Genomic DNA, 15,492 nt, shown 5'->3' with positions numbered 1-15,492 from the left:
TAGCCTGTAATTAAATAATGGAATAATCTGGAAGCTCTTGGCTAATGAAATCTAAAAACTATGACATCCTCTCTGTGTGTTTTTGTGCGTTTATGAACAGCGTATTCATGCATATATGCACAATGTATTCAATTGATAATTACTTATGATCTGTCTACACCTGTAATCAGCAGTGTAAATAACTGGAGAAAGAGTTTCTAACCTCAGACTTTATAATTTATGTCCCCTTTATGTCTAATTTAAGTCCACGGTCTGTACTCATACAAAAGACTGGTTGTTGCTAAAAATTGGCCAGAGGCGACTTGTTCTACCACCACACTATTATGCATGAATTTTGCAGTAAAGAAATCAGATGACTTGTTTAATTTTTAATGTTATCACTGCAGTGCATCGGGGGGTAGGGGAGCGACACATGTGGTAAAGGGAGACAGGGAACAAGGGGTTGCTTTAATTGCATTGCATTTTCTGGTAATATTATTCATTGTCAAGGTGGAGTGGGATAGAATTGCATTATGAAGACAGCACTTCAGGGCCTGCTGTTGGACTATGAATATTCATTGCTTATTCTGCCAAAAGCAATTTGTTGTAGCTTTGTTTAAAACTGTTGATGTGTTTTCCAAGTCTGTAGGCTATAAGTAGGCCCACACATATGCCACAAGGTAAAAACATTATGTTTTTAATAAATTACATTTTCTGTCCTATCTTGACGCAGAATTGGGTGGATATTTTGGAGTTGATAGCCCCATTATTTTCAGACCACAGCTCACAGTCAGATATATTTGTTGTTTGCTGAGATAACAGCCTCGATGTTTGGTGCATATATCAGGTGAATTTGAGACTTCTCTCATCTGTCCTTAAATTCTGTCTCTTAGTTCTAAGTGTGTTCCACATTTTCCGGCTTTTTCTAGTCAAATATCTAAGGTATAAAGAAAAGAAAAGTTTTGAAAGTAGAAAGTAGAAAAGACATAAACTCTCAAGCTGTATTTAATGACTCTCCCAAATGACATAGGCTTACTCTGCCTCACACACTCAAGGGAGGGAGACAAGCAGCAGGAGAGGAATGAGGGGGAGGAGGGCTCGAAACAAAATCCATGACAGAGACGATTGCATCACAGCTTTAAACCATGTTCCTAATAACAACTGCAATTGAAATTTATGTCAACATGTTTGAATTATCCTTAACTAATCATCGAGATCGATTTCTGTTCCTATAACGAGACTTTTATTTACTGTCAAAAGCCCTATTGAGCTGTTTACATTTCTTTAGATTCTTGGCCTTGATATTAAAATGCCATTGATCTGAATATATGGAAAAAGCAAAACATATGCTACTGTTAAAGCTAAGGTGTAAGCCCACATCAACACACATTATTGACATTGTGCGAGTGTGGCTGACTGACATCATCAGTCATTAACAGTAGATGTACGCAGTTCATACCGGGTTCAAAATTGTGAGGTGCCAAATGAAGCGCAGAGGCATCACGACTCATTTTCAAGCTTTGAACAAGTACTTTTGTTTTATAACAAATGCATGCAAAACGATTTGGCTTGTCACTTCAGGGCTGGCCACATGCAAAACTAGACATTAATCATCACTCTCCGCTGTACTGAGTTTATTGGTGAGCAGCAAACATGGGTGTAGCAAATCTGCAAATGCACAGTTCTTTTCGCACCTTGTTTTTTTTTTTAATTACCAGCAGTCTGAAACACCAAATGCTATTGGAAACTGAGCAAATCACACTCTTTTTTTTTTTTTTCTGCACTCTTTGCTGTCCCTAAATATCTCACAGCACACACTATGATAGACAGCTCTCATTACACCTTTTTGTTGTCTTCTCAATGTTAAGCCTGCATGCAATGGTGAGTGATAGTCCTCTTATGACAAGAACAGATACACTTTTCAACTGCCAGGGAGCCAATAATAGAGCCCTCTGAATCTTGCAGGAGAGGAAATCTGAAACAGTGTGGAACAGGAGAGGGTTAAGGGAGTATGATAGTGTTATGATGATTCTTCTGAACAAAAAAACATGCTAAAGTCAGCATTTAGCTCAAAGCACCAAAGTTGTATTGATGACAGTATCACCTCCATTTCTACTCAAGTGTTTAGACAAATCTGTGCAAGACGTGGCTTCCAGCCAGAGTGCAGACAGGGATGAATATACAGAGAATACCTGGTCATAAGCATAGACTGTGATCTCAATTTAATAGGAGGTATAAATTGAGATTTTTATATGTACAAATATTTTATTGACCATTTTATGGGTTTGTATGTTCCCACATGTTCCTGCAGTGTATCTCTGCTGCCAGAGAGCAGCTGCTTCTTTCTGAACTGATCACTCAAAGACAGACAGAAAAGACAGAGGTGTTTCTTTGTGGCTTAAGCTGGTGATGATAATTGTATTGATGTATATCTTAGAAAGTTCCACTGTCGTTTGTCTATATTTGATCTTCTCTTTCCCCCATTTATCCACGTTTCTTAATCTTCAATTTCTCCCCACTTTGTTTTTCTGCCGATATCCTCTCAGGAATCATTATTCCCCATTACAGTCTAAATCAAAACTATGCCAGCCAGTATGTGTGTGTGTGTGTGTGTGTGTGTGTGCTAGGATGTCCACTGTCTAAAGTTATTAAATATTCTGAAGACAGAAACCTCTTTTAATTATCCACTAATCACACTTTTAATTACCTGCCACTTACACATCCATCACTGACTAGACTGTACTCACATATGCACTTATACCCTGTATACACACCTCTGTCACTCGAAAGAGTTCTTAACCTATTGACAAAACAGATAAAAGGAAAGAGGGAGGAGAATGAAAGTGACACGGGAAAAAGACTTAACTGTCTCTCCTGAGGAGGGGAAGATGAAACTTTGGCTTTGACATTGTGTTACTGTCTGGCAGGTGTGTAAACAAACAAAGAAAATACTAAATATGTTTTAATATCACTTTCCTCAGGAAATTATCTGTGTGCATTTTTGTTTGCCATCCTCAGGGTAGCCAGTATACTGATTGACTGACTGGGTAATATCTTAGCCACGGGATGACATCCTAGAGATCGGAGAGCTGGATCGATACGCGAAAGATCATACGTTTCTTTTCTCCCTGACACAAATGAAGGCAAAATTGTAGCTTTTCCTGCTCTCGGGAAATTACACTCTGCCTTTCTGTGCTCTAACCTCTCTGCTTATTTATTCATGTGGGAGTTATGTGTTTATGACTTGGGTGGCTTAGGTCAAAAAATAAATGCATTCACAGTGCTTAAGATGGTGACCCAGTGTTGTTTGTTTTTAGTGCAAATGCTTAGCTATCCATCCTTTTAGTAAAGAAAACTGTGCCTCATCCACCTTTTAAGTTTTTACTGCTACTGTAGGTCACGCTACAGGACGCCTATTCATCAGTATCAATCTGGCTCAACAGATATATTAGATTACATTAAATACGCATGCATATTGGTCAGAATCATGGAGGCTTCTAATTTTCTTCTGTCACAGAACAAGCATACGTCATGTTTAGTTAGCATGTGCCTCAACTGGGCAGTTTTGTTGCTCTAAACAAACCTGCTTAGCCAAACTGGATTGAGTTGAAGCTAAGGTTATATTCATGCTGAACAGGTGGAACATAGCTATTTTGTATCCCTTTAGGATTAAATTGTGTCTATATCTTTTATTTAAATACCCTTCCTGATGCAACCCATTCCTAATTTCTACCGGGCTTGGGACCACCACTGCACAGCTGGAGATGGGAATGGGCTGTTAGGGTCTTGGCCAGAGACACTTCGACATATAGCCAGGACCGGGGATTGAGCCACTGACCTGTGGTCCGTGGAAGACTGCCTTACCAACTGAACTACAGCCGCCCAAAAAATGTTTTATCTATGCTCGCTATTACAAAACGTGAGCTCAAAATAATAATTCTTGTCGTTTTAGTTGGGGAACTTTAGACGGCTTATCTATTAAATGCACACCTGGCTAAAATGTAGCTATCATTTATTTGTCATTACAGTTTAAGCTTGTATCTGTGTTGTGCTTGAAAATGTTAACTCAGGTCCCACAATGCCTGTCACCCTACATGGCTTTTATAAAAAAGAAGGGGTCAGTGTGACTGATGCCTTCGCTGACAATGTAGCTGCAGGCTTTGTGCACATTTGAACATCTATGAGAATGTGTGTTTGTGGTTATGTTTATTACAGAATAATGTATATTACAATGTTTTCCCTGTAGGCAGAATCTTTTTGTTTTTGTGTTTTATTGATTTCCTGTCGCCATGGTGACAACTGTATCAGTTAAAAAGTCCCGTATTACAGGAGATGCTGTAGCTCTGTGGTGGTACCAACTTTGATAATAAAGCAGGGAACATTGCGCTTGTTTACTCCCTACTATTACTATTGACTTTTACAGCTACACGAAGCAATTGTTGGACATTTAAACAACAGCTTTTATAAATTATCAGTGAGATCCTGTGTTACATTTCTACACATTCACCTAGAAAAACAGGTTGTTTGCAAGTGATACTATGTCAAACCCTTGCTCGGTTAGGAACTGTAAATGAAGGGCATGAATAGGATGCACTATAACAAGCACTTAAAATGACTGTGTATTACATCATTTACGGTAGTTCATATTGAGCACGAACACAAGAAAGTGACCGAAAAATGCTCCCAAGAATGGCTCGGGAAGATCCTGCAAGCAGCATCACTGACACTGTAATTGGAGTTGAGAGATACACAAAAGATAGGTGAACAAATTCTTAATGACTTACCCTGCGATGCAATCACAAAATTCTGTAATAACTTCTCTCTTTTTTTTGGGGTTGATGATCCACATCTGTAGTAATGTTTCATCTGACCTTAACCTGAGAAACCCACAAGACTAACGCTGCAGATCACTGCATTGTTGTATGCAGGTTGCTAGATTAATCCACAGGAAAGACATAAAATCAACACAAAACAACAGTCATCTTGGAGAACTTGGTACTAAGGCTTCTTCAATTGTGCACACAACCCGGCCTGACATACAGATATAAGTTCTGAGCAGTAAAGTAACCAGGTATGCTGTGAAAAGCCCGTAGTTTTATTTCCGCCTGCCAGCTGTGGCCGTTCTGTGTGTGGAGTGTGGATATTCCTCCTGTGCTTGGTGCTTCCCATTTATTTAGGTTGATTGGTGGCTCTATGTTGTCCATCTGTGTTGACGTGAAGGTGAATGGTTGGCTGTCTCTACGTGTGGCCCAACCTGTGCAGGGTATGCCTTGCTTAGTTCCCACTGACAGCCAGGATAAGCTCCAGCACCCCTGTGATGTGACAGTCTAAGCGGTTCGGATAATGGATGGAGGGATGTCCATTTGTTTCCTTTTACTCAGGCCAACTCAGTTTACATACAGATGAAATTACACACATCTTGAAGACTGTTTGTAATATTACACATAGCTGTCTGTGGATACCTTCATTTATTATTTAAGTCTACTGATGCAACATCAGGATTTAACTGTTAACCAACGTGTTAACTGTGTTTTTTCTGACACTGATCTAAAAGATTCAATGTTTGCACAGTGAAATCACTTGCAGATAGTAGCAGATACGCAAATGTCCAAACTTTTTATTTTCATTTGTGATTAAGGAACTGGTAATAACTTTTCATCTCTTCAGCTCTTCAAATAAGAAGAGCGAGCTGAGCTGTGAAGGCCAGAATGAAGCTTACAGGGCTTTCTCAGCTGCATTAACTTTACGGTTTGCAGAATTACAGTGCAGGTATATCCTGCAATACTAATGGAAGTTACATTGGAGTCTGTTTACATGGACCAAGTAACCAGGTTCCAGTCGGCTCTCTCCGGAAAGCTGATTTCCATTTATAAGCGTCATGTAAACGGGAAAGCTGGTTTATGTTTAGGATATTAGGAAACCTGGTTTCAACAAATAGAATTCTGTCTGAGAACGCAGATTTCTTTATGTAATTTTTTCACATAACCAGGTTTCTCATCGGCGGCCTCAACAAAATGCTGCAGACAGGAACACAGTGAAGCAGTGAGAGAACGATTGAAAGGAGACAAAATTAACATTTTAATGATCATTAAATTCACTTTCCCTGCAGGTTGTTTAGATTTAGACAGTTCCTGTTGTGGATCAGCTGTATGTCTCACTATACATTTAATATCTGTGTGCTTGGCTTGATCATGTGAGGTAGAGGAGAAGTCAGGATACTCTTCAGCTGCATATATCCAGGGATTTCCAGTAACCAGGTTTCTTAAGTGCATGTAAACCCTGTTCCCCGATTACCTGAGAATGCTGATTTCCCCAGTTACTAACTGTAAGTACACGTAAAATGCAGCCACCTTTAAACATTTATACATGAAATTTATTTTTTACAGTACTACTACTACTCTCCTTTCGGCTTTATCCCGTGGGTTCGGGGTCACCACAGCGGATCATTGTCCGTCCGCATGTTGATTTGGCACAGTTTTTACGCCGGATGCCCTTCCTGACGCAACCCTCCCCAATTTCTACCGGGCTTGGACCGGCACTGCATCGCTGGGGAAGGGGGAATGGGCTGTTAGGGGTTCAGGGTCTTGCCCAGGGACACTTCGACATATAGCCAGGGCCGGGGATCGAACCACTCACCCTGTGGTCCGTAAGCAACTGCCTTTACCAACTGAGCTATAGCCGCCCCTCAAATTTATTTATTTTTTTATTTTATTTTATTATTTTTTTTTTTCTTACAGTATAGATGATAATAAAAGTATTAATTTAGAGCCATCCCCTCTGACTTAGATTTGAGTCATCAGTGGCTCATTTTTATCAATTTGGAGCTCTGACAGGCCCCAGGATGCCCTGTATTTTGCACCTGAGTAAGCTACAGCAACTAATGAAAAGACTTAAACACTCCGTCCCTCTTTCCCGCAGATAGATTTGCAAAGTGAAAACAGAATATAAATAACAAGCTCTGGAGTCACACTTCTTATTTCGGGTTCACATAGTCACATGAACCAGAATCTAAAAATGAAGGCTCATTATCAAGTGTGAAAATTAGCGGCTCTCTGTTCATTTGGCCTTTTTAGCTGCGCAGCTGGAAGAAATGGTGTTTGAGAATAAGGTGCTTTTCTTCTGGTGAGAGAAAGACAGACAGGGAGAGAGTGAGACGCAAAGACAGTGAGAGAAGTCAACGCCAGTTGTGTGGTTAATTGGTAGCAGACATAATTAGTGCTAATTAGGATAATAGCCATTCGTCTAGAGATCCATCCACCTAATGGGACTACAACAGTCATTCAGCCACACACACACACACACACACACACACACACACTTGCATTTCCGTTCATGAATAACTGGATGCACTGCATGTATAGTGAATGGCAAAAAGACAGACGGATAAAAAGCAAAGGTAGAAAGGATGTGAGCCATGGAGCTTCTGAAGCTGATCACTGAGTGAAGAGAAGGCTCCCTTCAATGTTTACTCAGCACCTAACCCCATCCCACTCTCCCCTCGGTTCTTCCTCCCTCCAAATTACCCTTGCCCCGATTTGCTTTCTTTTCCTGTACGGTTGCCTTTCCACATCTCTCTGGCTGTCCCCCCGGCCATGCCAGGGGACAATAAACAAATATAGCCTGTCCAACAGCCCTCTCTAACACTCACTGTGTCTCTCTCTCACACACACAAACACAAAAACCCACACCAATTACTTCTGAACAGGATTCTTGACTGTGTGTGTGTGTGTGTGTGTGTGTGTGTGTGGGCCTCTGCCTGTGTATGTGTTCTATGGAAGACTTATTGGCCGTGGCAACTGGCCAAGCCAGCGAGCGACCGGAGGAAAGTCTTCCTTTCTGTGTCCGTTTGACCGTTTCAAGGAACTGTAAAGGTGATTGAGGAAGCAAGCCTGTGATTTAGGCACTACGTTAATTACAAGTCACAGAGCTGCAGAGTGTGTAGGGCAAAAGGTAGAGAAATGTTTTCTGAGTCAGTGAAGGGGCTGTTAAAATCTCTCACAAACACATTAGTGTTCATTACCGTTGTAACCTCTACCATCCTTCTTTTTTTTCCCTTGCCTTCTCTCACTCTTCATTGGTCTCATGTGCAGTCATATATGCAGAATATATTTCTCTGAGTGAAAAAAAAAAAAACACGAAGCTCCATCAAGCAGAACTAAGACTTAAACATAAGAGTGTAACCTTAGACTGGAATTTAAATGTCAACAATGTGTCAACAACAATGGAACGTGAGAGAAGTTGGGTTTTACACTATTCTATAGTGTGTAGGCCTGACACTTTTATGTATGTTGGCCAGAGACTCAAGTTTCTTTTCAGATTTTGCCAAAGGACAGTTACTGTTTTGTTACTGACACCTTTCGCCTATGCTCAACATTTAACCGGGACATGCGATAAAAATACTGTGACTCCAGCCTCATATATACCCACTTGACTGTAACTTGCTGAGATGCCTTGCTAGTTTTACCGCTTGTTAAAATTCACATTTTAAATACACAATGTGACCGATCATATTGTGCTGTGCTGAATCTCTTGAATGAATTGTTATAGTTGTCAGGCGCTGAGCCATGGCCTTAACCCCGGTGAACACCTCTGGGATGAACTAAAACTTTAACTGAGAGACAGGTTTTATGAACATAAAAGGCAACATCACCACTGCTCTTGTGCCTGACTAATCCCTGCAGCCAGGTCTCAATGTCTTATTGAAAAATCTCCAAGAAGAGTGGATTCGTTTGTAGTAGATTATTAATAACTTGTGAATGATAGTCCTGGAAGATGTTAAGGTTACTATAATTTCCTAGAGTGCAAGTTGACATTTTCAGATGTCTTGTTTGCCTGACCAGCAGTGAAAAACCCAAGGATGTTCAGTTTACAACTATGTAAAATAGAAAAGAGCAGCAAATCCTCGTGATTCAGAACCTTGAATCAGATGGTGTTTGGCATTTATGCTTTATGAAATGATTCATTGATTATGTATATTGTTATATTCGAGTTTCTTAGTTGTCAAGGAATTTCATAAACAACCGAGTCTATTTGCCATATAATATTTACGTGTCTGCAGACTTTATTTGAATGACCATGCACTCCGTGCCCTGTGGGTAGTTGCATGTATGTAAATCTGACTGTGTGGCTTTAAATGTGCCCACTGGGGGCCTTTAATAAGTGGGAACGTTGTCCTGTTATCGTTTTAATGTAGTCCAAAATGTTTTGGCCTTGATTTAAATTGAGATGGACACAATTCAGGCCTTCTAAATAGTTGATGCACATTTTTAATGCATCAGCAGCCTCCTTCCATTATTTCTTCTCATTTGGTTGAGCTCCAACAGACATATCACAGAGACGTTTTGTTTTCAGCTTGTGGTTGAATACAGATACAAGATAAAAAGGGTCGCAGACATTGTGGATTTTAAGTGTTTTTTCCAGCAGTTTGAAACAAGGGCTTTAGCTCACTTAATAGATCTGGAAGAAGAATGGCAGCCTCACTATACCATTCTCTACTACTGTATGTGGGCATGTCGGGGCTCACAAAAGTATTAAGTTACAGCTTCAACATTTTGCCACAGATTTATAAGATTTGAAACCGTAAGCCAGTTTTACTCCTTGGTTTACAAGTCATTATTGATATGAAGAATCTTTGACAGCATCCAAAAACATTGTGCATTATTGAGTTGTGTTTCATCAGTGTTTGAGTTACACCAGGTTTCAGTCCTCTCTTGAATATTGGGGGTTCTGCTGTTCTTTTACTGCACTAGAACTGGAAACATGCATCCGTGACTTTCAAGCTTTGAATTGGTGGGGTAGCTTCATTACGGTACTGCTGTGATAGGAAGGAATAACTTCCATGCCTTCCTCATACTTTCTAAAAAAAAAATAAACACACTATATCAGACTTCACTGTTAAAGCCAGTTAGCAGAAACTAAGTTTCAAATAAACACTAAAATGACAGAATAATTTGAACAAACTTGTTCAATCTTAATTGAGCTTGTAGACTTTTTCAGCAATCAGAAACTTAAACAAATGTTTCTTTAAAAGATAATTTCTGAGGCTCTGCCTTCTGAGTGAGTAAGAGGATTAAAGAATGTTCAGCAAATACACTGTAAAACAAATCTTCAACCCCAGGCTGTGTTAACAATAGCTTAATTTAAACTATGCATGGAAAATCACTAAAGCAGTCACTGTCAAGCTACTGCCAGCAGAATGTCAAGAGCCACTGGCAGTGGTCCACTTCTCAGTCTTAACTCAGCCCGTTTAATCCCATTACAAAAACAGATCTGTCATATTTAAAAAAAAAAAAAAACTACATGCAGCTGTTGTAGAAAAAAAGTTCTTTGTCATCTCCCTTCTTTCTGGTCACTACCATGATTATTTCTATTTATCTGCCTGTGTACTGCCACATTACAGTATACAACAACTTCTATCATCTAGGAATCACAGTTTCTCCTTCTGCCTAATTTACCTCAAAGCGCCACAACTGGAACTGGCTGTCGGCATTGCTGTCAGCCACTGAAGGAGTGAATCTTTTTAAATAAGTGAAAATACTAACTACCAGCTCTGTCTTCACACTGAGTTACTGTGTTTTTAGGCTATATGAAGCTATCACAGCAAACCAATTCGTGACGGACAATGTGCACATGTAACCCACAGAGGTTTATAAAGAAGCTAAATGAAGTGACTGTAAATTAGTAAATTATGAAAAAAAAAGTCATTTAAACATATCCGTTTACTAATAAGTAGGATTTGTTATGGTGATGCTTGTAGTAGTTGACCGTGTTTTTATTTATGTCGGCCTTTGTTTGCAGTTGTGCAGATAAAGAAAAGCACAGGCCAAAAAAAGCTATGATAGCATTTATTGATGAATATGGTCTTGAAGCGTCCCTCCTACTCTGTGCATTCAGAACAATGCACTGTCTGCAGCTGAGTTTTATAGTTACCAATTACTTTGGGATGGAGAATACCACACCACAACTCAAGCTGACAGGCAATTTTGAGAGCAGAAATTTGAATACCTCGACCCGGTGTAAAGTTTGTAATAGCAAAATCTTCACTTTAAGCAGGATTTTTATAGGTGCACATACATGCGCTCACAAACACTGTGGCCTTCAGTAGGTATGAATCTGCTTACGTCAACTATCAATCAATCCAACAGTAGATATATTCATGTGCCGTCTGACTTAAACACCAAGGCAAACATCTGGTTGAAATGGCTGCAAAGAACAGTAAGTGCCTGTGTGAGAAGGTGTGTGTATGTTTATATGCAATGTGTGTGTGGGTGGCTGGCAGGCACATGTTTTGCAGATGCAGCTGCCAAAAAGCCTGTGTGTCTGCTCTCAGTTTTACAGTGGAGGGTCCCTCCTTCTACCCGGCTGCTACACTCCTCCACCCTGAGCCACCGTGTGTCAGGCGTTCTGTGGTTTAAGAAGGTGGCGTGCTGCCTATCAGAGACAGAGAGGGAGGGCAGTCGGAGCTGAGGGGGGCTCTGTTGGCCGGAGAGTCGGTCCCCAGACTTGACACACACACGCTCCCATACATACACTTAGGCACACTTAGATGTTAAATGAAAAAAAATCATGCATTGACTCACTCACTCATCCTCTGGCCTGTGACATGTGTGTGCTAATTAGCTCTTGGCACGCTTGCACTGTATGTGTATATATTTGTGTGTGTGTGTGTGTGTGTGTGTGTCTGTGCTCAGCAGTCTTGCAATGTGGACACTCTTGAGTGTTTATTAAATGAGTTCTGGGGCCAGAGAGTTAATGAAAGACCAATCTGGCTTGGTGCTTTGCTTCGAAGAAGTCAGGGGGGAAGAGATAGAAGGTAAGACAGGACACTTGTATGAAGTGAGGTGGAAGGATAGTGTAATAGAGAGACAGAGAGAGAGAAATCCAAAGGAAATTGGAAGAAACCAAGAAGTGTGCAGATTGTAATCTGAATGAGAATGGAAAATAGGATTTGAGAGAGTCACAGAGTCTGTTTTTTATTATTTGAAGCGGGGTGGAGGGATGCAGGGAGGAATGCAGACAGAGAAGGGAAGAGGATGTAGTTGATTTCTGTATTTTAATTTTACTTCTCTGCCTGGGGATAAACTGCCACACACATACACACATAAGCATGCGGAGCCATGCACAGTTTTCCGATTGAATTTGTCTTTAATTAAATCCAGAACAATTTTTTTTTTTCAAGTTTAATTAAATGTTGAACTAAAAGAGAGCAGAAAGTCACATTTTGAATTTATGTCATATTAAATCTTAAAACTTCACTGCTGTTCAGTCAGACTGAAAAGATGCACCTAAGCCTGTTTGACATGCACAGCTATTTGTATGCCTGTGCACCTGACAATATTGTAACTCTTCGGATGGGATTGTATAACCACCCTCCAGCTACTCACAAAGAACAGGGACTTTTTACTGTTTTTTTGAAGAGAATACCAAATGAATTGAGATCCTCTAGTCTCTGCTGCCCGATTTCTTATTGGCCTATTTTATTTCTTTCCCTTCTGTATTACTTTTTAAACTTAGATAAAAATTGTATGTGAAATTTTAATGGGACATTAAGCCCGAGACCTCCCAACTTGGAACAAATGAAAACATAAAGCAAATTGTGCTGTGACCATCAGTGTCTGCCATCACAGTCATTTCCCCTGTAAACAGTATATATAAATGAGATATGTAAATGGTCAAAAAAGTATTTTTAACTCGACACATGTTAAGATGTAAACTATCTTAATTGGTCACATGCAAACCCATTGAGCTACTTTGACTTTGAATGTTATTAACATGGTGGATTTGGATTCCCGCAAATCTCCCAGACTGTCTCCTCCTTCAGACACTGTAGGCAAGTGGAAGCATGCCTATTTATTAATCAGCATGTGCTGGGCAAAACAGATGTGATAAAACGGGCTGGTCAGTGCAGTTAATGAGCTTAACAGCTTTTAATTGCATTACAGACCTCACGGAGGATGCAGAATCTATCCCTGCTGTTGAAGAAGGGAGAGATAAGACAGAGCAGGACAAAGGTTTGCTTAAAGCCTCAATTTCAGGCAGTCAGATGTGCTTGAATGCACACACCTATGCATGCACACATATAGAAATGTACACACAGACGTGCACTCACATAAATAGTGTGTCAGTGTTGGGGTTGAGGTTCTTGCTCTTTTGGGCTCTCTCCTGGGAAATCACGCAGAATAAAATTAGACCTGAGGAAATCTGGCTGTATGTGAGTGTCTGCACTTGTAGAAGTGTTAGTATTCTCATCTCATCACTCAATCAGTAGTTTGCACTTTTGTGTTTTGCAGCAACAACTCTGTGTACTTGATGACTCGATATACACTAATCAGCCACAACAATGAGACTTATGTGTCTTAATAGATGCTATGGAGAAGAAGGGTCAGCATGGCCACTCTGAGCAGTCTGTGTGCAGAGGTGTTAGAAGAACGCAAACCCAATTCTCAAGTCAAAATTCATTACAAGTACCACTTCAAACCTTTTTGCTCAAGTAAAAGTACTGAGCGGACTATATATATTTTACTTACAAGTACAAAAGTACAAAAGTAAAAGTTCCCCCCTAAGAAAGCAGTTAATATTTAACACTACTGATTACGGTAATTGCTGCCTCACAGCTAGAAGGTTGCGGGTTTGCATCCCTGGCTGACCTTGGCCTATCTGTGTGGTGTTTGCACGTTTTCCTTGTGCTTATATCGGTTTCCTGTGGGTATTCGGGTTTTCTCCCACACTCCAAAGAAATGCATGCTAGATAAATTGGTGACTCTAAAATACCCTTAGCTGTGAATGTGTGTGTGAACAGCTGTCTTGTCTGTGTATGTCTCTCTGAGATAGACTGGAGACCTGTCCAGGGTGTACCCGCCTCCCACCCTTTGGCAGCTGGGCTTGGCTCCAGCCCTCCTGCGACTCTAAGCAGGATAAGCAGTTACAGATAATAGACAGATGGATTATGGTAATTGTGGCAATACAGTACACAATGTACATAAATTAATAAAAATATAGGGTCACAAAGATCATTGTCTGTAAAGGGGGAACTGAATTCTTGCTGCTGGTTTACCCTGGTCGTGCTCCACTATGCCCAAGTGACACTTTTAACATCGCAGAAAAAGTGGGGGGAGGCTGTAAACCATGTTTGTCCTGCACAAATTGGCACCCTGCAGGTTTTGAAGTGCACCCAATGCTGCCTTGTTTACAGATAAAATACACTTCTTACATACAATACATACTGTATTTTGATGATTTGTTCATAATAATGCCCTAGTTGAAGTCCTTCCTCCAGATAAAATTGTGTTATAACGTGCAGTATTCTTGAACATTGCTTCTGTTATTTATTTTGTTTATGTAGTACAAAATTACACACAAAAAAAAACAATTTCTTTTAAGGCTTTGCAGTCCGAAAACAGCATATTGTGTGTGTGTAATTGTGTTGCTGGGGCACATAAACACTGTAAGAATAAAAGACAGTCATCTCCCTTTAATATGCTTTATTCTCCCTTTGGTCATATTGATTTTATTTCAGTGCTGGCTCTCAGGTTAGAATAGTCGTGAATTTTTATCCACTGACATGCTGAAGACACAAGTAGCATCTCTGAAAACATCAACCCTGCGCTTCCTGCCATGACGGCTTCTGTTTTCAGACAGACAAGTTCAAACACATGGAAATCTGAGCACTACAAATATATTTTTTTACCCTTCTCGACTCCCTCCTGCTATCTACCTCCCTAACCACACTGTGTCTTTCCAAAATCAACTCTTCCTATTACACTCCCTGAAAAGCAACAGCAACACAAGTCTGTTTGTAAGCGATAGTTTCTTATCTTTGTGCGCTCGTTTGAGAACGGTGTAAGATCTTGGGTGCTTGTGATTGTGTGCGCTTGTTTTTACTCTATGTTTGTGCTGTATTGATTGCTCCTGCTACATGGGGAAATGAAAATGGATCAGTGTAAAGAAGGAAGAGCGGAAGACGGCACACAAACAACGAGATGGCCAAAAAGAATTAAAGAGACACGAAATGAGCCACATATCAATCTGAGACAGGAGGAGAGATTTATTTAAGCTCTCTCAATCCTCTTTCCTTTCTGATGCTGGTATTCAATGTTTTCATCCCCCCATTATGAATCCTAAATGATCCATGTACCAAATAGTCTCTTTTTGTGGGAGTCTTAGTTGGAGCAGTGTTGTTGTCTGAGATGCTGCAGCACTAGATGTATTTTGCTTTCACTTGTTGTCATTGTGTTTTCTAATCCCTTGTTCACTCTGTGTTTTGTTTGCGTCCTGCAGAGCGATTACTTTGGACAATCAGCTGGTCGTATTAACAACCACTGCGACGGACGCGGGCCGTTACCACACGGTGGCGGTGAACCAGATGACGGGAGAGAATGTGACGAGCGCTGCCATTTACCTGAGCGTCTCAGGTAAAAATCACCGTGAAAGCCTTGGCTGTGTGAGCAGACAGCCCCGCTAATTAACAGTGCTATAAGAATGTCAATCAGTCTGAGCTACACTGAAATCATTCTT

General features: G+C 40.4%; 1 protein-coding gene across 4 annotated transcripts in view; it reads left to right on the top strand.

The window, feature by feature from the left end:
* Positions 1 to 15,492, top strand: part of LOC137123331 (protein sidekick-1-like) — a 249,897-nt gene that overhangs the window by 98,229 nt on the left and 136,176 nt on the right. For all 4 annotated transcript variants that reach the window (XM_067496874.1, XM_067496875.1, XM_067496873.1 and 1 more), the window contains exon 5: positions 15,256 to 15,389. In XM_067496874.1, the coding sequence (XP_067352975.1) occupies positions 15,256 to 15,389 (134 nt within the window). The remainder of the gene's footprint in view (positions 1 to 15,255; positions 15,390 to 15,492) is intronic.

This window comes from Channa argus, chromosome 3 (genome assembly GCF_033026475.1).
Source record: "Channa argus isolate prfri chromosome 3, Channa argus male v1.0, whole genome shotgun sequence".
NCBI lineage: Eukaryota > Metazoa > Chordata > Actinopteri > Anabantiformes > Channidae > Channa > Channa argus.
Note: the sequence above shows the minus strand (reverse complement) of the source record. Positions and strands in the feature narration are given on the sequence as shown.